This window comes from Otolemur garnettii, unplaced genomic scaffold, assembly GCF_000181295.1.
Source record: "Otolemur garnettii isolate 467f Iridium unplaced genomic scaffold, OtoGar3 scaffold00261, whole genome shotgun sequence".
In the NCBI taxonomy this organism is placed as follows: Eukaryota; Metazoa; Chordata; class Mammalia; order Primates; family Galagidae; genus Otolemur; species Otolemur garnettii.
This window is the reverse complement of record NW_003852656.1, coordinates 1,051,843-1,072,780: the sequence shown is the minus strand read 5'-3', so window position 1 is coordinate 1,072,780 and position 20,938 is coordinate 1,051,843. Positions and strand designations below refer to the sequence as shown.

Here is a 20,938-nt window from a genome sequence, read left to right as displayed (position 1 = left end):
ATGGAAGAAGCCCAAGTGCCCATCGATCCACGAATGGATCAACAAACTGTGGTATATGTACACCATGGAATACTATGCAGCCATAAAGAAAAATGTAGACTTTACGTCCTTCATGTTCACATGGATGGAGCTGGAAAATGTTCTTCTGAGCAAAGTATCAACAAGAATGGAAGAAAAAGTATCCAATGTACACACCCCTATTATGAAGCTAATTTATACCTTTTATATGTAAGCTATAACCTAATAACAGCCTAAGAATACAGGAAGGAGGGAGGGAGGGGGAGGGGGGAATAGGTGGAAGGAGGGGGATTGGAGGGATCACTTCTGAGGTTTATCTTACAAGGGTACAAGTGAATCTAAGAGCAGAATGTGAACGTTTTAAAATAATAACTAAGAAAATGACAGGAAAGCTATGTTAACCAGTTTGATGGAAGTGTTTCGGATTGTGTGTGAAAACCCCACACTGTACCCCAGAAGTGCATTAATGTACATAGTTACCATTCAATAAAAAAAAAAGAAAAAAATTCAAACTCTTTGTGTTCATTTTGAGTAGTTTCTACTGCCATCTTCAAGTTCATGTTCTTTTCTTCTGTAAAGTCTCCTCTGCCATTAATCCCCTCCCCCATAGTTTTCTTTTCAGACATGGCAGTTTTCATCTCTCAAATTTTAGTTTAGGACTTTTTAATATCTTTGTTATTCCTACTTAACATGTTGAACATATGCAATACAGTTAAATACTTGCTTTAAAGTCTTTGTTATTGTGTGCTAATTCTAACATCTGTGGCAGTTTTGGGTCTATTTCCTTGAATTGACTTTTTGCTCATCGGGGGCCTGTCTTCCTGTTGGTAACTTCTTATTGGATGAGCTTGGATGAGCTAGGGAAGGGGAGGGGTGGGTGTTTTTGCATTTCTTACATATTCATTGGCTTTGTCTGGTGGCAATTAGGTTACTTGGAAACAGTTTGATCCTTTGGGGTCTCTTGTTTCAGATCTGTTAGGTGGGACTGCTTACTCCCTGCTGCTGAGGCAGCCCCTCCTGCAACTCCCCTCAGTGCAGGATGGGAGTTCAGTATGAGATTTACTGTGCTGGCTGGAGGGAACAGACACTCTGCCTATTCCTGCATGAGTGCTGGCTGCTGTCCCCTCTAATCTTTCCAGTGGTTCCAGTGGTTCTTTCCCTGCCCACAGGTGTTGATTAGTGCCCTAACACTGGAGAAGGAGACCCTCAACCCGAGCTCTCTGGCTCTGAGTCTCTGGGCAGCTGTCTCTCCCAGAGAGTCAGCTGAGCTGGGAGTCCTCTCAGTCTCCATGGACTCCCAGCCCCATCTGGGCAACTCAGGGAGGCTGCCAAGTCCTGCCTGTCTTTCTCCACCCTACATTTCTGGATGTTGTCTGTGTCTCAGAGATCACTATACTTCCCTGCCTGGTACTAGTGTCTTAAAAACCATTGTGTCACATATTTTAAATGTGAATTTTGTTGTTGTTGTTGATGTGGTTATTTAGGCAGGAGGGTAAATCTAGCCATTGTCATTCCATCTTGCCTGGCAATGGAAATCTGTGATGTGACTTTTTTAAATTTTTAGAATCATCTTGTTTTATAGAAAAATACACTGTACATATGTATCTAACCATACTACGTTTGTCAGAAGTGATACATGAACTGTGATATGTCACCATGGCAGGCAGAATTCTAAGATGGCCCCACACTTCCTGCTCCCTGGTGTACATAGGCTATGTAATTCCCTCCCCTTGAGTGCAGGCAGAACCTGTGAATATGAGGGATAGCCCTGTGATGACTGAGTTACTAACCAATCACTTAGCTCTGAGTTAATATTGAAGGAGATTATCCAGGGGCCCTGACTATGGAGTGAGCCCTGTAGATGGCTAGGCCTTTCCTGAAGTAAGAGAGGTGAAGAATGGAGGATGGAGGGGCCACATGGCGGAGGACTGTGAGCTGCCTCTAGGGACCTGAGAGCCACCCTCGGTCAATAGCCAGATAGAGGGTGGGGCCTCCACCTGTGAGTATAAGGAACCACAGGAACATGAGAAAGGACCCAGCACTCCAGAAAGATGCCCCCAACTGATTCATTCCAGTTCCATTCAGCCTGTGGGACCAACCACAGCCATGTCTAGACTTCTGACCATGGAAATTGTAAAATAGTAAATGTGTGTTGTTTCAAGCTGCTAGTTTTGTGCCAGTTTGTAACACAGCAATAGAACACTACCATTACTATTCACTAGAGGATCAGATCAAATTCACTAGTAGTTATATTCTACTATTAATCTAGCAAGATTTGAGTAAAGACTAATGTGAAGATAGGTGGAAGCCTAGAACCACTTCCACCAATTTTCAAGATGATTTTTTTTTTTTCTTTGAGACAGAGCCTCAAGCTGGTTAGAATGCCATGGCATCACAGCTTACTGCAACCTCCAACTCCTGGGCTCAAGCGAGTCTCCTGCCTCTGCCTCCCAAGTAGCTGGGACAATAGGCGCCTGCCACAATGCCCGGCTATTTGGTTGCAGCCATCATTGTTGTTTGGCAGGCCCAGGCTAGATTCAAACCCGCCAGCTCAGGTGTATATGGCTGGCGCCTTAGCCACTTGAGCCACTCAAGATGATTTTTAATACACACCTGTATTGTGTTTTGATTGGAGGTGGTACAGGTCATACATGAACTCTGAGTCCCCCCACATCTGCCCCTTTTGAACTTTGGGACTTTCAGAGCTCACCTGCCTCAGTCAGCGCTCGGTTATATTACCCAATCATGTACCTGAGCAGGAGTTTTTGCTGTGAATCCCAAGTTGCTTCCTTGTTCATTTAATACTGAAAGCTGCATTTGCTTGTTTTACAAACTGTTTACTAGAATAAGATCTCTTTCCTCCCCCCTCCCCAAAAAAGAACAAATCTGTTATATGAGAAGATATTTATAAATCACATCTGATGAGGACCTAGCATCCAGAATTTAGAAAGAATTCTTACCACTCAACAACAAAATGATGTAACACTCAATTTTAAAATGGGAAAGGGACTTGAACAGACATTTCTTCAAGCAGAATATGGAAATGACCAATAAGCACATGAAAAGATGCCAATATCATTAGTCGTTAGGGGAATATATAGCCAAACCACAATGAGATGATACCCCCTCACGCCCACTAGGATCTATTGGCAAGGATATGGAGAAATTGGAAATTTCTTACATTGCTAGGGGGAGTGTAAAATAGTTCAGCCACTATGGAAGAGAGTTTGATGAATCCTTAAAAAAATTAAATGTGAATACCACATGACCCAGCAATTCCACTCCTAGGTTACACCCTAAAGAATTGAAAACAGGTACTCAAATAAATGTACTCTCTTGTTTATAGCAGCACTATTCACAAGGGTGGAAAAGCCCAAATGTTCATAGAATGGATAAGTAAGTGGTTGTATAAATATAGAATGTAATATTATACAGCCATAAAAATGAAAGGAGTACTGATAAATGCTACAACATGGATGAATCTCAAAAAGATCACGCTAAGTGAAGGAGCCAGACAAAAAGGTCACAAATCATATGATCCTGTTTGTGCAAAATATCCAGAGTATGTGACTGTGGATACAAACACTGGTGATTGCTGTTCAGGGTCTGGTGGGAGGCGGACAGGATTCCCTTGGAGATGACAATATGTTTTCTAACTAGCTAGAGGAGATGATTTGGCAACATTATGAATGTACTTAATGCCACTGAATTGTTCACTTTAAATTTATTAATTTAATGTTAATGATTATGTGACTTTTACTTTAATAAAAAAAAAGTCTGTTCTAAAAAATAACAAAGCTACACCTTAGTTGGTGGTAAGTGACTTTGTGATTCTGCTACTTTTTCTTCTCTAGCTAAAATACACCTTATTTAGATTTCACCAGTTTTTTACTCTGATGTCCTTTTCCTATTCCAAGATCCATCCAGAATACCTTACGTTTAGTTATGTAATTATGTGTCCTTAGTCTGTTTCAATCTATGACCATTTCTCAGTCTTTCCATGATTTCCATGACCTAGATCATTTTGAGACATACAGAGCAGGTATTTTGTAGCATGTCCCTCAGTTTCGGCTAGTCTGGTTTTTCTCATGATGAAACTAGGTTATGTGGGTTTGGAAAGGACACCACTCAAGTGGATGGCCACTTTCGTGGTATCATATCAGAGGGTCCATTGTCAGTGTCAGTGTCACTTATCTCTGGTGATAATTAACTTGATCACTTGGTTGTCAGATTTTTGCATTATAAAGTTGCTATCTAAGTCCACCCCGCACTCAAGGAGAGGGGAATTTAGCGCCACCTCCTGGAGGGGGAAGTATTACATAGATTATTTGAAATTCTACATGGAAGCTTTGTCACTTCTCCACATGTATTTATTCAATCAATCTTTTATGTCTGTATGGATTATAAGCCAATACTACATTATTTATTTTGTTGCTTAAATTGTTCCAAGTGTTGATTATCCCAGCTTCTTTAGGTTGGTTCTTGTGTTTCTTTGATGTACATCCTGCACATCACCCCTTCCCACTCTAAGGTGCTTCTTTATATTCTGGCATTATAAGATGCTTCAGGCTCATCTCATATTTTTCCTACTTTGATCCTAGAATTAGCCATTTCTCCAAAAATCCCTGGTTCCTTTTATTGGAGAATGGTATTTAGAAGCCAAGATCTGGGCATTGGGTGTATTTGTTAGTACTAGGGTGTCACTCTTTGTAGGCCTTCTCTGCAGATAGAGATTAAGTATGTATGCATGTATATTGACCTCTCTCTATACATATATCTATAATTATTTCTGTATATAATGTTAGGGCTTAGAAAACAGTACCACAAAATGAAGGCCTCACAAGCAAAAGTTTTTCTTTGACTTTCTCCTGCCCTCCTATCTCTCATTCCCATTCTCCCCTGAGGCTAGCCATAGAAACTAGAATCCCTCTTCCCCAAGGTAAGTCATAGAAACCTGAACGTCTTTTTCCCAAAGCCAGCCATGAAACCTAAAAATATTACTCTGACTTTCTCTCTTCATGTCTATGTAAAAATTAGCCATAAAGAAATTACCTTGGCTGGGCAGGGTAGCCCATGCCTGTAACCCTAGCACTTTGGGAGTCAGGAGGATTACTTGAGATCAGGAATTTGAGACCAGTCTGAGCAAGAGTGAGACCCTATTTTTTTTTTTTTTGCATTTTTTGCCCAGGGCCAGGTTTAAACCTGCCACTTCTGGTATATGGGGCCTGCACCCCTAGTCTTTTGAGCCACAGGTACCACCCTGAGACCCTATTCTCCTTTCTTGGACAGTGAGAAATCTGGCTCTCATTATTTACAGTTCATTTACTTATTTGTAATCCTAATGTGTAAAAGTAGCTTCAAAATTAGTCAGGCATAGTGACACGTACCTGTAGTCTCAACTACTCAGGAGGCTGAGGCAGCAGGAACACTTGAGCCCAGGAGTTTGAAGTTGCTGTGAGCACTCTAGCCTGGGTGACAGAGCAAGACTACAGGTCTTCAGACCTGCATTCCAGAGATGGTCCTGCCCTGTATCCAGAAAGAAAGAATTCTTGCTCAGAGAGGGCAAGAAGAATCTAGACAGACAGGCCTTGCTAAGTTTCCCTACTTGGTCTAACATTAGATCATACCTTTGTACTTAATCATATTTCTACCTGGTTGTTCCTATTTTGTTGAATACAAGCACAAAAATGTGGACAATTTTCCCTGTATCTTTGGGTCTTTATTCTGAAGCCTCCTGTGTATGCACATTAAATAAACTTGTATGCCAATTAATCTTCCTTTTTTGAGTTGATTTTTCAGCAAGCCGTTAGAGGGCCAAGGGGAACTCTCCTCGTGATCCATACAGTGTCTATCTATACACAGAACAAACATGACCTCATAGTGATGCCTCTGATTCTGACCCAGCATAATGGGATTCATACTTGCTTTCGTTCTTTGCTCACTTATAACCTCTTTCTTGAGCAATGAGGAACCTTGCTCTCATTACTTATAGTTCATTTACCCGTTTGTTCAACCCTAATATGTAAAGTAGCTTCAAAGTTGCTAACCTCTACCTCTGTGAGTAACAGCTTGGACTACTAGAGTACAGTATTCATGGCAGGTCCCTTTTGTCTCCAGCCATATGGTTTTCAATCAGAATACTACTTTGCAAAGTAACTTAGCTCAACTACATTTACCCCACAGTCTCCAGTGAGGTTATTCACACAAACTAAATATAGTTAGATTCATTTGTCATAGCCTGCAGTCTAGCCTAGGATTCTCCAGCATGCTGATTGACTTTTGTTTATTTTAACTTACATCCATTAAAGTTCACTCTTTGTGACGACTTTGACAAATGCATAGTCATGTCCACCACCCCAGAGCCATATGAACAATTCTGAGGCCCTCAATCTCCTGCGCACACTCTGCTCCTTAATTCCTCTCTGTACTAAGCTCTGTCCTTATAGTTTTGCATGACCTGGATTTTGATAGCAACTTAAAAAATTTTTTTGTGGACATAATAATTGTTCATAAGCAGAGCTTGCCTTCCTTCATATTTGGAATCAGTTGCTAAGTCCAACCCTGACACTTCCCTCTCTAAATCTCAGTTGTATGTCTATATACCAGTGTGTAATAGTTCCAGCCTCAAGGAGTTGTTGGGAGGACTAGGTGAGGCAGCACTAGGAATGCACACAGGGGCCCTTGTCATGGGGATGGAAGGAGCCAGGGCTGATCGGTTTGACCCTTGGCAAGCCTTTGCCTGGTGTTTGTGATGGGTGTGGATTAACAGGATTGAGCCTGGAATAGGGTCTTTCTAAGGAGACAGAACCATCTATCTGTTGTTCAGAAATCACCCTTGGCAAAGAGTTCACCTTGTCTCATCTACTTCCATGTTTTTTTATTTTTACTGGGAAAATGGTATTACAACAACACAGAGAGAACTTTTAAGAAGTAAATCACCATAATCCCAATAGTCACTGGGTTCTGTTTGGTAGCAAACCCTCCCCTGTGCCTGAATTTTTGTGTAGATGAGGACATTTTCTTTTAGAGTACCATAAACATTAGTCCTGTTGCTGCCGCCTTCATCCTGCTGTTCCCTGACATCTGACAGTTATCAAGGGTCTTCCCCATCCTTCACCTGACCATCCCCACTGCTTTGCCATGCAGCTCCTTCATGAATAGTTTTTTGTTTCTCCTGATTTATGTCCATGGGATACATTCCCTGGCATAGGAATTTTCAGTGAAAATAGAAATTTGTCTTATGGCTTATTTGTAGCCTTTTTCAGAGATAAATTCTTGTGTCCCTTTTTTGGACATCAATCTATATTTTACCAGAGCAAAACCATTTGAGTATGTGATCAAACATCTGGTGAATTGTTCTAGACTAGTGCTCCAACAGCTCATTAATAAATTTATCATCTGACCATGTGCTGCTGTTTTGAAAACCATGCTTTTCCCTCATGCGTTTTCCCTGAGCTCTTGGCCTCCTCCCCTTAAACTTCAAGTTCTGCTACTCAGTAACTTCTGGAAGGGAATGCCCCCAGAGTCTCTGGTCTTTTCAGAAACCCTTCCTTTATTTACTTTCAGAGTCAGGACTTGTTTGCATATGTAAAACTAAGACTATATTGTTTGCAGATGGTGGAGGTGCTGTCAGATAATTAAATGTAAAATGTTGAGACTTTTAAATCATTTTTACAAACCTGGACACAGAAGAGTTATTTTCTTAGTACTGAAAAAATAAATAAATAAATAAAAGCCTGAAGTCAAGATTGTGGGATTGGGTTTTAAGTCAAACATTTCACTTTGTGCTCATAGTAGGGACGCTTCAAACCCACAGAAAGTTAGGGGCCTGGAGATAAAACATTGCAGACTTGCCTTCCAATCTAGAAAAACAAATGCTCAGGAGGAGTTAGGATAAATGACAAAACAAAAACTCAATCCCAGTAACCTACCATCCCAGCTGCTAGCCTTAAACAGGACATTTTTTTTTTTTCTCTCATCAATAGTTTCTTACCCAACTTTCCACTTTAAAATAAGAGTAGCTTGAAAGTCTTGTGTTTCCTATCAGTATTTGATAAAGCTCCCCTCCCCTTTAGGAGAGAGGCCCAGATGTGATAGCAGTTGTTAAATGCTTTTGTTAAAGAGGTAAACTTGGTGTGGTAGTCCTTTGTACTCTGTCTAGCACTGATAGAAACAGATGAGAGCTTCTTGAACAAATTGCCTTAAACTAGGAGGCTAGACTCTTTATCTCAGTGCATTTTGAAATGTTTTAGTATCTGTAGATGGAGTGGGGAAGTGTGAGTTCTGAGGGTGGCTGAAGCTTCTGCAAGGGCTGGCTTCTCATTCACCTCAGAGGGGTGTGGCAGGGGAGGGGGGACTGACTCAGCCCCCCTCAAGCTCTGGGTGGCCTGGGCCTGGGAAGAGCAGGGTGATGGTATCTGTGGAAGCCCATGACAGCTGCAGGGGCTCTCTGGAGGCTGGGGGCTGGCTCAGGCCATCTTACAGGGTCACTGGGCCAGAGCTAGAGCTTGTGGCAGGCAGCAGTCCTGGCAGGGAGCTGACAGCATCCTGAGGCCCACCTGGGGCCTCTTGGTTTCTGGGGTACACTCTTGATTTCTAGGGTACACTCAGGGTCTTGGGGGGCCAGGACTGGGAGGTACGGCAAGGATAAAGATGTTAGTGCACCTAAAGGTGCTACCCTGGAGCACCCTCTGGCTGGTGTGGTATTATTTCCACCATGGTAATGACATCTTCATATCGCCTGTGTTCAGGACCAGTGCAGCCCCTAACTCTCACAACTGTCCATGTGAGATGAGGCTGGGGCTGGAGGTAGACATAGAGCTGGTGGTGCATTGCAGGTGGCAGGAGGTACCCTGTGGAGATGGAGAATGGGGGCCTCTGTATCGTGAAAATCCCAGCCCTGGTGGTAAAGGGCTCAGACCAGGGGTGGGCAGCCTTGCCCCCCCTGCCCCCGCCAGACAGTGCTTACAAATGACTGTTCTTTGTTTGAGCCTGAAGCCCCGATCCTGACTGGGATCCTGCACTGTTCTCTCAGGTTAGCACATTCCCACAGGGCTTTTAGGGGTCCCCCCCACCCCCGCCCCACAGAGAAAGGTTAATGCTTTGTATATCTTTGCCAGGACTCAAGTCCTGGCATGTTTGGGGATTAGGAGCCAATCATTTTATTCCTCTAAACTTAGATTTTGGGTGTGGGACAAACTTCTTTTTTTCAATCTTACTTCCCCTTATCTGTGAGGCAGGAGGATTAATTCTGGCCTCAGATGTTGCCCCTAGGGTCAAATCAGGCCAGGAGCCTGCCAAAGTTGTCCTTGTGAGTTACCACTGCAGTGTAACTGTCACTTTTGACTCTATTTCTGTGGTAATTTTTTTCCTTTCACCCAAATCTAGCATAGAGCTGGGCATGTGTAGAGATTCTTATTAAATTATACTGAACCAAATTTTCTAGGCCAAGGATCCCCACTGGTAGGAAGAAAGGAAAATGGAAAAAAGAAAGAAAGGAAAATGTCATCAGACTGGATAAGACTTGTGGGTCTGAGGCTGAGGGCTGGAAGGGGCCACCACGGAGGACAGTTGGGGAGGTCTAGTGAGTACAGAAAGCTGCCTCAAGGACCAGTTTTGATTTTCCCTGCCCAGGCCTTCCTCTGTGCCGGCTTTCTGCTCATAAACTGATGGTCACTTTGGCTTTTCTTAATTTGCAGGATGCTGGTTCCTATTGTTTTTAACTCTTGGTGTTATATCCAAAAATGTTGTAACAAAGCTAAGACCTGCCGCCTTCTTTTCAAGGACTCACCAGTAACTGTTTGATGTTTTTGTTTTTCCTCTTATTCTAAAATTGCCTGTAGAATTTAATGATCTTTTATGAAATGTTCTTGAAAACACGACCATCATGCTAGATCTTTCAGATACATCTGTTCTTGTTGATTTTTCCACTTTACCCCTCTCTGCCCTGAAACTCATTCTTATTTTTCTTTCCTTTTCTTCTTGGCACAGAAGTTGGATGGACTGGTCAAGCTCCGGACTGTTCGGGAAGCACCATCCGAATGTGTCTGCCCCCCAGGTAAGGGAAGGTTTCATGACTTGCTGGCTCCTGACTTCTTAGACCTGTCCCTTCTTTCTGCTGTTTGATCAAAATTACCAAGAACATGAACAGTCCAGAGGGTCGGCTGGGGTTTCGGGCTCTTATACCTCGTGGACTGTCCTGGGGCCTTTCTTTCTACATTGTCCTTAGCAGTCTCTCTCATCAGAGTGTCCGGCAAAATGAACCAACTTGGTTTGGTTGGTGGTGGAACTAAGACCCCATTGGAGAGGACTTGGAATAAGGCTGGAGTGGGAGGAAAGGAATGGCCGTCTCACAGGGTACCTGTTGGAGCCTCATGCCCACAACGTTAGCATTGCAGTAGAGCTCTGAGGCAGACATGTGGAAGGCAGATAAATAATCTGGTGAATGTAAGCTTTTTGTTTTCATTTCTTTTGGTGGAGACAGAAGAAGGGAACAGAAAACTTGGTCTGAATTATTCAAATTATTATGTTTCTCTTGGCTTTTGCTGGTATAGATCAGGATAGCTATGAATAAACCAGGATTTGTTGACTCCTAATCCATGTGGCTCAAATCCAGATTCATAGCAGAACTTCTGGTTATTTTCAGGGAGCTTTGTATAGACCACAATCAAGAATTTTGGTGTGTGGTCTCTAACCCTATACTTCTGGGGTTAGAATGACCCTCTCACAGGCCAGTGTCCAATACCAGTAAGTAAGTGGAAAATCATAAGATAGCTCAGACTGCACAACATACAAGGAAAGGTGACTTTTGTTATTGGGTCAGAGAACACAGGAGCCAAACAGTGTCCTCACCACCTCCCCTTCCATTGGTCAAGTTGTCAGGTAGCTGATAGAAAGTTGTCTGCAGCTGGTCCAGAAACCAAACTCACTGATCATGAAGATCCCACCCTGACATTTCAGCACAGATGGATGACATGGTATGAGCATTCTGTTGCTGAGATCACAGGGGGAGAGGATTCTAGGATTGAGCTCAAACCAGGCTTTTTAGGGCCACTGAGGTTTTAATAAGAGGAAAAAAGGATATGACAAGTAATCACTCCATTTGTAGATCAGGAAGTCAGAAATTGCAATTAAATGGGAGGAAAAAATTTAGATCTATGAATGGATTTTTGGATGATTTGAAAATGCATCAAATGGGAACAACCCTTCTTTTTTCCCTTCCTTCTTCGTTGGTGTTGTTTGGAGGTATACGCATGTAAATTATGTGGGTCAGTATTTTTTAAACTGGGAGTTACAGCGCATTCAGAAGAGATAAAATCAGTTTAGCAGCTTGTACCCAGCATTTTGACATTGTGAACTAGCATAGACTGGAATAAGAATTGCTGACATGCTATTTGTACTTGTGGGTTTGACGTGGACGACAATGTGAATTGGGTTTCTTGGGGTGGGTTGCTGACAGAAAGGTCGAGAGTCCTAAATCCACATAATAGATGGAGAGAGGGAAAAGGGGGCTGGGAGCTGGCACAGAGCTGGGCCACATCTTGGGTGTGCCCCTTTCCAGCCACAAGGGTCTTTATCAGTACATGCTAACAGCCTTGGAGTGGGCTCTCTGGGGGCCTCTCTGAGGTCATGGAGAAAGTTGGGGTTAAAGCCAATGACCCAGAGGCAGTTTCATGTCCCGCCTTCCCTCAGGAGGAGGGCAGCAGAGGTTTTGAAGAGAGAGATTCCAAGAGGGTCTCAGAAAGACCATGAAAGCTGAAGGGCTGCTTCAAATCTCCAGCCCCACTGAGAGGAGGACAAGGTGACCTCTCCTGCTCCCTGGGCAGCCCTGCTGCCATCAGCGCACAGCTGCTGTCCCCACTAGTATGGTCAGTACAGACCTTAGGGATGCAGCATGCTGGCCTCAGCCAGGCCTCTCTGCACTATGTCCATGCCTGGGCTTTCTCTCCTGTCACCTCAAATCTGAGCACTCACACAGCCCTTTAGAGCAGAACCCTCACCAGCACAAAACCCCAGGGGCTGGCACCTGTACCTTTATCATAAAAAAAGCACAGGGGCCTTTGTCTCCAGCCCCAGAAGCCTAAACTCTTTGGCTCCAATTTGTCCCGCAGACTTGGAGTTTGGAGATACAGACCATGCTCTGGAGCTTGGATCCCCACCTGATTTGAGATAGCCACAGAGCCCCAGGGCCTGGTTTGGGCCCAGGAGACTGTAATCTTCTGTCAGATCCTATCCTGCAGCAGTCAGATAAGCAAAGCCAGAGAAGGTGTAGTTCTTCTGGCTATGTCACCCATTGTGAGGCTGAGCTACAGCGGTGGGGCCTTTGCTTTGCAGTGGCAGGTTTTGTGGTGCCAGGCTTCTTTGTGGCACATGGTACGTCTCTCTTGCCTGAGTTAATGAGAGTCTGTGGCAGGAGCTGGCTCTGTCACCTTGGGCAAATGGGGGCCCCTGAGCCTTGTACCCTTATCTATAAAATGGTGCAGTGGGTTGAATTATATCCTTCAAAAATATATGTCTAGCAGGGTGCAGTGGCTCCCACTGTAATCCTAGCATTCTGGGAGGCTGAGGTGAGTAGATTGCTTAAACTCAGAAGTTTGAGACCAGCCTGAGTAAGAGCAAGAGACCGTTTGTCTCTACTAAAAATAGAAAAACTAGCCGGGCGTTGTGGTAGGTGCCTGTAGTCCCAGCTACTTGGAAGGTTGAAGTAAGAGGATCACTTGAATCCAAGAGTCTGAGGTTGCTGTGAGTTATGATGATACCATGGCACTCTGCCCAGGGCGACCAAGTGAGACTCTGTCTCAAAAAAAAGATATGTCCAAGTCCTAACTCCCAATATTTGTGGATGTGACCTTTGGAAATTGGGTCTGGGGGCTCAGCACCTGTGGCTCAAGCGGCTAAGGCGCCAGCCACATACACCTAAGGTGGCGGGTTCGAATCCCCAGCCCGGGCCCACCAAACAACAATGATGGCTGCAACCAAAAAATGGCCAGGCGTTGTGGCGGGCACCTGTAGTCCCAGCTACTTGGGAGGCGGAGGCAGGAGACTCGCTTGAACCCAGGAGTTGGAGGTTGCTGTGAGCGTGATGCCATGGCACTCTACTCAGGGGGATAGCTTGAGGCTCCGTCTCAAAAAAAAAAAAAAATGGAAATTGGGTCTAGGCAGGTGTAATAAGCTAAGGATCTCAAAATAGAGTAGGTCATCCAAGACTTAGGGTGGATTCTAAATTGAATGACTGTTGTTCTTGTGAGAGACAAGAGGGAGAAATTTGAGATGCAGAGACACACACAGACTAGAGGTTGGTGTGATGCATCTACAATCCAGGGAACACTTTAGTCCCTGGCAGCCGCCAAAAAGCAGAGAGAGGTATGGAAGGGACTCTCCCTCAGAGCCTCTGGGAGGGGCCCTGCCCTGCCAATGCCTTTGACTTTCGGGCTTTAGAACTCTGAGGGAATAAACTACCGTCAGTTTAAGCCACCTATAATAGTTTGTGGTGATTTATTACTGCAGTAGCTCTGGGAACTGAGAACGAATAGGAGTGATAGTTACCTGGAGGATCTTACAAGGCTGAGAGGAATGAGATGTGGGGCAGCTGGACTCAGACACTCGGGCATTAACTCAGATGCAGTGCTAACTGGGTGAGACCTGGGAGCCCTGTCCTGTCACTGCTCTTTCTCATCCACCTGCTCAAAAAAAGATACCTACTCCTCCCCCAGCAGATAACTCCCCCACTGGAGACACCGCCTGAGGCTTGCCAGTGTCACTCTATGGTCCAAGACCCTCTTCTGTGACTTTACTTTGTGTACTTAAATGTTTAAAAATGTGTTTAGATTTTTAAATCTAAATAATTCCCCTCCCCCATTTCTCCTGCTCCCCTTGCCAGGGGCCCTTTACTTCTCTGTACGGTCCTAGAGAGCAGTGCTACCCAATAGAACTTTCTGAGGTGACAGAGACATTTGTTCTGTTGTGCCGCCCATGACTGTAGCCTCTCTAGCCACACATGAGGGACTGAATTGTTAAACTTGATTTTAACTAATTTTAGTTTAAATCATGGCTAGTGGCCATGGCATTGGACAGCCGATTGCAGCGGTGTCTGTGTACACAACATCAGTGAGTAGTCCCTCCTCCTTTCTTACACAGTTGCCATCATCGTGTGTTGTTTCCCGTGCTCTGCTCTTTTTCAATTTGCAGTTTCTCTTTGAGATGATCTGTGTCATGGAGAGCAGGTGCTGCCTTGTTTGGGTTCAATGATGAAATCTTCCTAGGCTGTTGGGATGTCCTGAAATGTCCTTGGCCTGTCCCCTTGAAGGACATTTGGGTTGTTTCCTATCCTGTGTTCACAGACAGTGCTGCATCCCTCCTGTGATGGGAGGCAGGCCCCAGGCGGAGCCTGTGCTCTGGCTTTGTTCTGAAACCTGCCTGCCATGAGCCAGCCACTGCTGCAGGCCAGGGGTGGTGGCCAGAAGGACAGGAGCCCTCAGTCCATGTAGAGAGGTCAACCTTGAGGCAGTGATTGCAGAATGCTGCAGGAAGGGTGCTGGCCCAGGTGGGCCCTAAAGCCTGCTCTGTGGGACATTCCAGCCCAGCCCCAGCTTTCACTGTGCTGTGATCAGCTGTGACTGAGAGTATCCCTAGGGATGGGTCAAAACCAGCACCTCGGAGCCTGAGAGGCCTGCAATTGAATCTTAACTCTGCCACATAAATAGCTACCTTGTGGTCCCACACCACATGTCGTGGAGCTATGGGCACTCTGGAGAAAGAGGCCCTCAATATTAACTCACTCAACAAGCATCAGGACATTAAGGTTCTGATCATCCTACACTGATAAAACAAAAAAGGAAATTTATTAGCTCACATCTGTGGGAATGGAAGGGTCCAAGATCGACCTGGCTTTGGGTCTATCCAGACTCCGGGGCTCACTCTCTCTCAGCTCTTCTCTGCCTCAGCAGCCTGTTCAACAACCAGCAGAACACTATTCTTTCTCAAAAAATCCGGAATTGGGGAATGGGGAGTGTTCTGGGTTGAACTGTGGCCTTCCCCCACATTCGTATTGTGAAGTCCTAACCCCCAGTGCCTCAGAAAGTGACTATATTTAGAGGCAGGTAATTAAGGTAATGAGGCCTTTGGAGTGGGCCTTAATACAGTATGACTGAGGTCCTTTTAAGAAGAGGAGGTTTGGACACTCACAGAGGGATGACCACTCATGTGAGGACACAGGGAGGAGGTGCTATCTGCAAGCCAAGGAGAGAGGCCATAGAAGAAACTAACGTGCTAACTAACTAACTAGTTTGATCTTGGACTTTTCCAGATGTGTGAGAAAATAAATTTCTGTTGTTTAAGCCTCTCAGTGTGTGGTGGTTTTTATGGCAGCCCTAGCATACTAAAGTCATAGGGAGTTATTGTTCAGTGAGTACAGGGTTTCTGTTTAGAAAGATGAAAAGTCCTAGAAATGGCTATTGGTGATATTTGTAAAACTTAGAAAATGTATGAAATACTATGAAATTGTGTACTTTAAAATGGTTAACTTGGTCAGTTTTATGTTATATGTATTTTACCGTGATTAAAAAAAGAAAAAATCCCAGAACTGACTCTGATTTGCCTGGCTTGGGCAGGTGCCCATACTTGAAAAATTTCCATGGCCTGAAGGCTAGGGCATGTTGATGGGTTGGGTGGGGGTTGGGTGGCCATTCTCAGGTCACGTGACTATTCTAGGAACTTGGGGAGACAGATATGGGGAGGGGTTGGCAATACCAGAACCAGAGGAGAGGAAATGGATGTAGCTGCGTAGACACAAACACTAAGTGACTGTTTCAGTCTTACTCCATGGACAGCTAGCCGGCCATGCCAAGGTGGCCCTGGGCTGAGGACTGTAGACAGATTGGGGATTTGACAGGTTTGACCAGAGGTTCAGCTCCACTTTAAACTCCAAGAGGCAGCATGGCCTGGGGCAAATTGCGTTGTCTTTGGATCCAGACTGTCTGGTTGGAATTCTCAGTCACCTCCAGCTTCTTGGCCTCTCCCTGTCTCAGTTTTCCCTCTCTAAAGTGGACTTCTATAGTACCTCCTTCCTAGGATTGCTGAAAGGATCTAAGGAGGTGACCCATGGAGACAACTCAGAGCAAGGCCTGGCACTGCCTCCTGAGAGTGAGCTGGCCATTAACTCAGATCCCAGCTGTTAGTCAGGGGCTGCTGCTGAGGAAGGGAGAGGAGATAGGGAGTTGGAAGTTGGCTGGGAAAATTCTGGAGGGAAAAAGCAAAGGGTTGGGCTTGGCACCTGTAGCACAGTGGTTATGGTGCTGGCCACATACACTGAGGCTAACAGGCTCGAACCTGGCCCCAGCCAGCTAAACAACAATGACAACTGCAATAAAAAAATACCCAGGCATTTTGGTGGGTGCCTGTAGTCCCAGCTACTTGGGAGGCTGAGGCAAGAGAATCACTTAAGCATAAGAGTTGGAGGTTGCCATGAGTTGTGACGCCACAGCACTTTACTGAGGGCAACATAGTGAGACTCTGTCTCAAAACAAAAAATAACCCAAAGGTTTGGCTGACTTTACTGGTATGTTCTCCTGGGACATGGGCAAGAAAATGCTGGTGACACAGGGAGTGAGAGAAATAGGAAAAGAAAGTGAGTAGCCAGTGAACTCTCCTCAGCCACTAATAGCATCCAGGAGGGATCTGCAGGGCCCGGGGCTCCTGCCGCTTCACTCCATTTGCACTTGTATCTAACTGTGCTCAAACTGCCCCCAGACATTATTAGGAACTTTCCAGAAAAGTGGTCGTTCTCATTTTCTTTTTGTGTCTTTTTGTATCCTTGCATAATATTCCAGAGACATTGTGTGTGGTTTCCAAATGGTGCACACTATGTTCACAGTCCAGGGGGATTTTTTCCAGAAATTAAACAGATTAATCCGAGTTAGAAATTCCCTGTTCTATGAAGACTTGAAGTTTGTGGAGAGAAGTGAACCTCTACTAAAGACCACATAAAGCACAAGGCGGAAGTGATACAGAACCTGATACGTTTCATTGATAGTTTATGGAAAATGTTACAGAGCAGAACAGAAGCAGAAGTTCTGTATTCAGCCGGTTTACTGTCTTTGTTGGCTTAGGAAAGAGCCCACTGAGGGGCACATGCTGTCTTAGTAATCTGAAGCAAGACATTATTATCCTCTTTTGAATTATTTTTAACCTGTAGAATTTTAAAAAATGATATATATATTTTTTTAAGTGTTAAATCTCAGTGGACTTGAGTTTATGGCAAAACTGAGTATCCTGTAAGGCAGTTATCTCACTATGTCAGACTCTACCAAAAAGAAGAAGATAATTTGTATGAGATATTATATATATATATTTGGTGCCAAAATTCTCTGGAAGATGGTCTCAATCCTCCATTCCACTATCATAGATACTTTTTCATTTATTCATTCATCTCTCTTTACCCCAATTTGGTGCTAATCCTGTGGGAGCCATTGACTAAGATAGTTAGAGACAGTTGTAGACCCAGTTGTTAAAGGATGATAGTACAGATAATAAGAACCATGATAAATTGAGAATAAGATGAGTCCTAAGGGGAAAAGTCCCATAGAACTTAAAAGGAAGAGGAAGTCACTCCAAGTCAGGAGGATCTGGCTGCAGGGAGGATCCTTCCTGAGGAAAATGATAGCTGGATGGGATTCTGAGGACTGGTTGATCTGTTAGCCAGCTGGGTGGGGGACACGTTCCATGAGAGCTGACGTTCCCAGCAGAGACAAAGGGAGCATCAAGGAGCCGTGAGTTTTTGTTTGGTTAGAAGGATGCAGTGGGAGGTGAAGGTGAGTCTGGGGTGTGACAGGATTTGGGCTTTATCCCATGGGACACAGCTGAACGTGTCTAAATAGAATTCAGTGTTAAGAGCAGGACTCTGGCTCGGCGCCTGTGGCTCAAGCGGCTAAGGCGCCAGCCACATACACCTAAGGTGGCGGGTTCGAATCCCCAGCCCGGGCCCGCCAAACAACAATGACGGCTGCAACCAAAAAATGGCCAGGCGTTGTGGCAGGCGCCTGTAGTCCCAGCTACTTGGGAGGCTGAGGCCGGAGACTCGCTTGAGCCCAGGAGTTGGAGGTTGCTGTGAGCTGTGATGCCATGGCACTCTACCCAGGGGGATAGCTTGAGGCTCGGTCTCAAAAAAAAAAAAGAGCAGGACTCTAGGAACGGCAGGAGAGACAGAATGGATCACGGATTTGGCTACAGCAGAGGGGCCCCCTGATGGGCCACTCAGGGCAGGGATCATACTGTTCACTGTGGCATCTCCTGAGCCTAGGACTGAGGTAGAGGAGGGTTGATAGCTATCTGCTGAATGACTTGTCTGAAGAAGAGGCCATGGGAATTGACAGGAACAGCTGTGAGAGGTGCCAGGTCATGTGGCACATAAACTTATGACTAGGGTGGATGGGCACAGGTGGGGCAGAGTAGACTGGAGCCCCAAGCCTGGCCAGAAATAGGAAATCCCCACAGAGGGACTATCTGGAAGGGAGGTGGTAAGCGTGGTTTTGGGCAGTGGGCCTTACAAAGCAATTTATTAAGACCCACTAATGAAAGGAAAAAATAATTAGATGTTTTCTCTTAAAGCATAGTCTAGCCACTCTGAATCTATTAATTATAAAAAAATCCTATGTCCTATAAATAAAGATCTTGAAGTTTAACTGTGTACTGACCATTGAGATTTGGAGATTTTCTTGTGACCACCAGAGGGAGCCCATTATATTCATTAAATTCTATAGAAATCTAACTGGCATGTAAAGGATAATTAATATATACATATATTTATTTTATTTATTTATTTTTATTGTTGAGAATTCATTGAGGGCACAAGAAACCAGATTACACTGATTGCATTTGTTCGGTAAAGTCCCTCTTACAATTGTGTATTGCCCCCAAAAGGTGTGGCACACACCAAGACCCCACCGCCCTCCCTCCTTCTCTGTCTCTGCTCTTCCGTTCCCCCACCTCCACCATGTCATTAATTGTCATTAATTGTCCTCATATCAAAATTGAATACATAGGATTCGTGCTTCTCCATTCTTGTGACGCTTTACTAAGAATAATGTGTTCCACTTCCATCTAAGTTAATACAAAGGCTGTAAAGTCTCCATTTTTTGTAATGGCTGAATAGTATTCCATGGTGTACATATACCACAGCTTGTTAGTCCATTCCTGGATTGGTGGGCATTTAGGCTGTTTCCATATTTTGGCAATTGTAAATTAAGCTCTGATAAACAGCCTAGTGCAAGTGTCCTTATGATAAAAGGATTTTTTTCCTTCTGGGTAAATGCTCAGTAATAGGATTGCAGGATCGAATAGGAGGTCTAGCTTGAGTTCTTTGAGGGTTCTCCATACTTCCTTCCAAAAAGGTCGTATTAGTTTGCAGTCCCACCAGCAGTGTAAAAGTGTTCCCTTCTCTCCACATCCATGCCAGCATCTACAGTTTTGAGATTTTGTGATGTGGGCCATTCTCACTGGGGTTAGATGGCATCTCAGGATGGTTTTGATTTGTATTTCTCTAATAATTAGGGATGGTGAGCATTTTTTCATATGTTTGTTAGCCATTCGTCTTGTCTTCTTTAGAGAAGGTTCTATTCATGTCTCTTGCCCATTGATATATGGGATTGTTGGCTTTTTTCATGTGGATTAATTTGAGTTCTCTATAGATCCTAGTTATGAAGCTTTTGTCTGATTCAAAATATGCAAATATCCTTTCCCATTGTGTCGGTTGTCTGTTTGCTTTGGTTGTTGTCTCCTTAGCTGTACAGAAGCTTTTTAGTTTAATTAAGTCCCATTTGTTTATTTTTGTTGTTGTTGCAATTGCCACGGCAGTCTTCTTCATGAAGTCTTTCCCCAGGCCAATATTTTCCAGTGTTTTTCCCATGCTTTCTTTGAGGATTTTTATCATTTCATGCCTTAAATTTAAGTCCTTTATCCATCTTGAATCAACTTTTGTGAGTGGAGAAAGGTGTAGGGCCAGTTTCATTCTCTTACACATGGATATCCAGTTCTTCCAGCACCATTTATGGAATAGGGAGTCTTTCCCCCAAGGTAGTCTCTTGTTTGGTTTATCAAAGATTAGGTGGTTGTATGATGTTAGTTTCATTTCCTAGTTTTCTGTTCGATTCCAAATGTCTATGTCTCTGTTTTTGTGCCAGTACCATGCTGTCTTCACTATTATGGCTTTGTAGTACAGTCTAAAATCTGATATGCTGATGCCCCTGGCTTTGTTTTTATTACTAAGAACTGCCTTAGCTATATGGGGTTTTTTCTGGTTTCATACAAAATGCAGAGTCCTTTTTTCCAAGTCTTAAAAATACAATGTTGGTATTTTAATAGGGATGGCATTGGATCTGTAGATTGCTTTGGGAAGTATAGACATTTTAACAATGTTGATCCTTCCCAAACATGAGCATGGTATGATCTTCCATTTGTTAATGTCCTCTGCTATTTCCTTTCTTAGGGTTTCATAATTTTCTTTATAGAGGTCATTCACCTCTTTTGTTAGGTATATTCCTAGGTATTTCATTTCCTTCAAAGCTATGGTGAAGGGAGTTGTGTCCTTAATTAGCCTCTCATCTTGACTATTATTGCCATATACAAAGGCTACTAACTTGTGGACATTGATTTTATATCCTGAGACATTAGTGTATTTTTTTGATGACTTCCAGGAGTCTTGTGGTTGAGTCTTTGGGGTTCTCTACATATAAGATCATATCGTCAGCAAAGAGGGAGAGTTTGACTTCCTCCGCTCCCATTTGGATGACATTTATTTCCTTGCCTTGCCTAATTGTATTGGCTAGAACTTCCAGCACTACGTTGAATAATAATGGTGACAGAGGACAATCTTGTCTGGTTCCAGTTCTAAGAGGGAAAGCTTTCAGTTTTACTCCATTCAGTAAAA

The 20,938-nt window shown here is 44.0% G+C and overlaps 1 protein-coding gene across 1 annotated transcript in view; it reads left to right on the top strand.

Annotated features, from left to right (window-relative positions):
- The window catches only part of COL23A1 (collagen type XXIII alpha 1 chain), a 344,194-nt gene that overhangs the window by 17,092 nt on the left and 306,164 nt on the right, over positions 1–20,938 (top strand). The window contains exon 2 of the mRNA XM_012813370.1: positions 10,009–10,075. Coding sequence (XP_012668824.1) covers positions 10,009–10,075 — 67 coding nt within the window. The remainder of the gene's footprint in view (positions 1–10,008; positions 10,076–20,938) is intronic.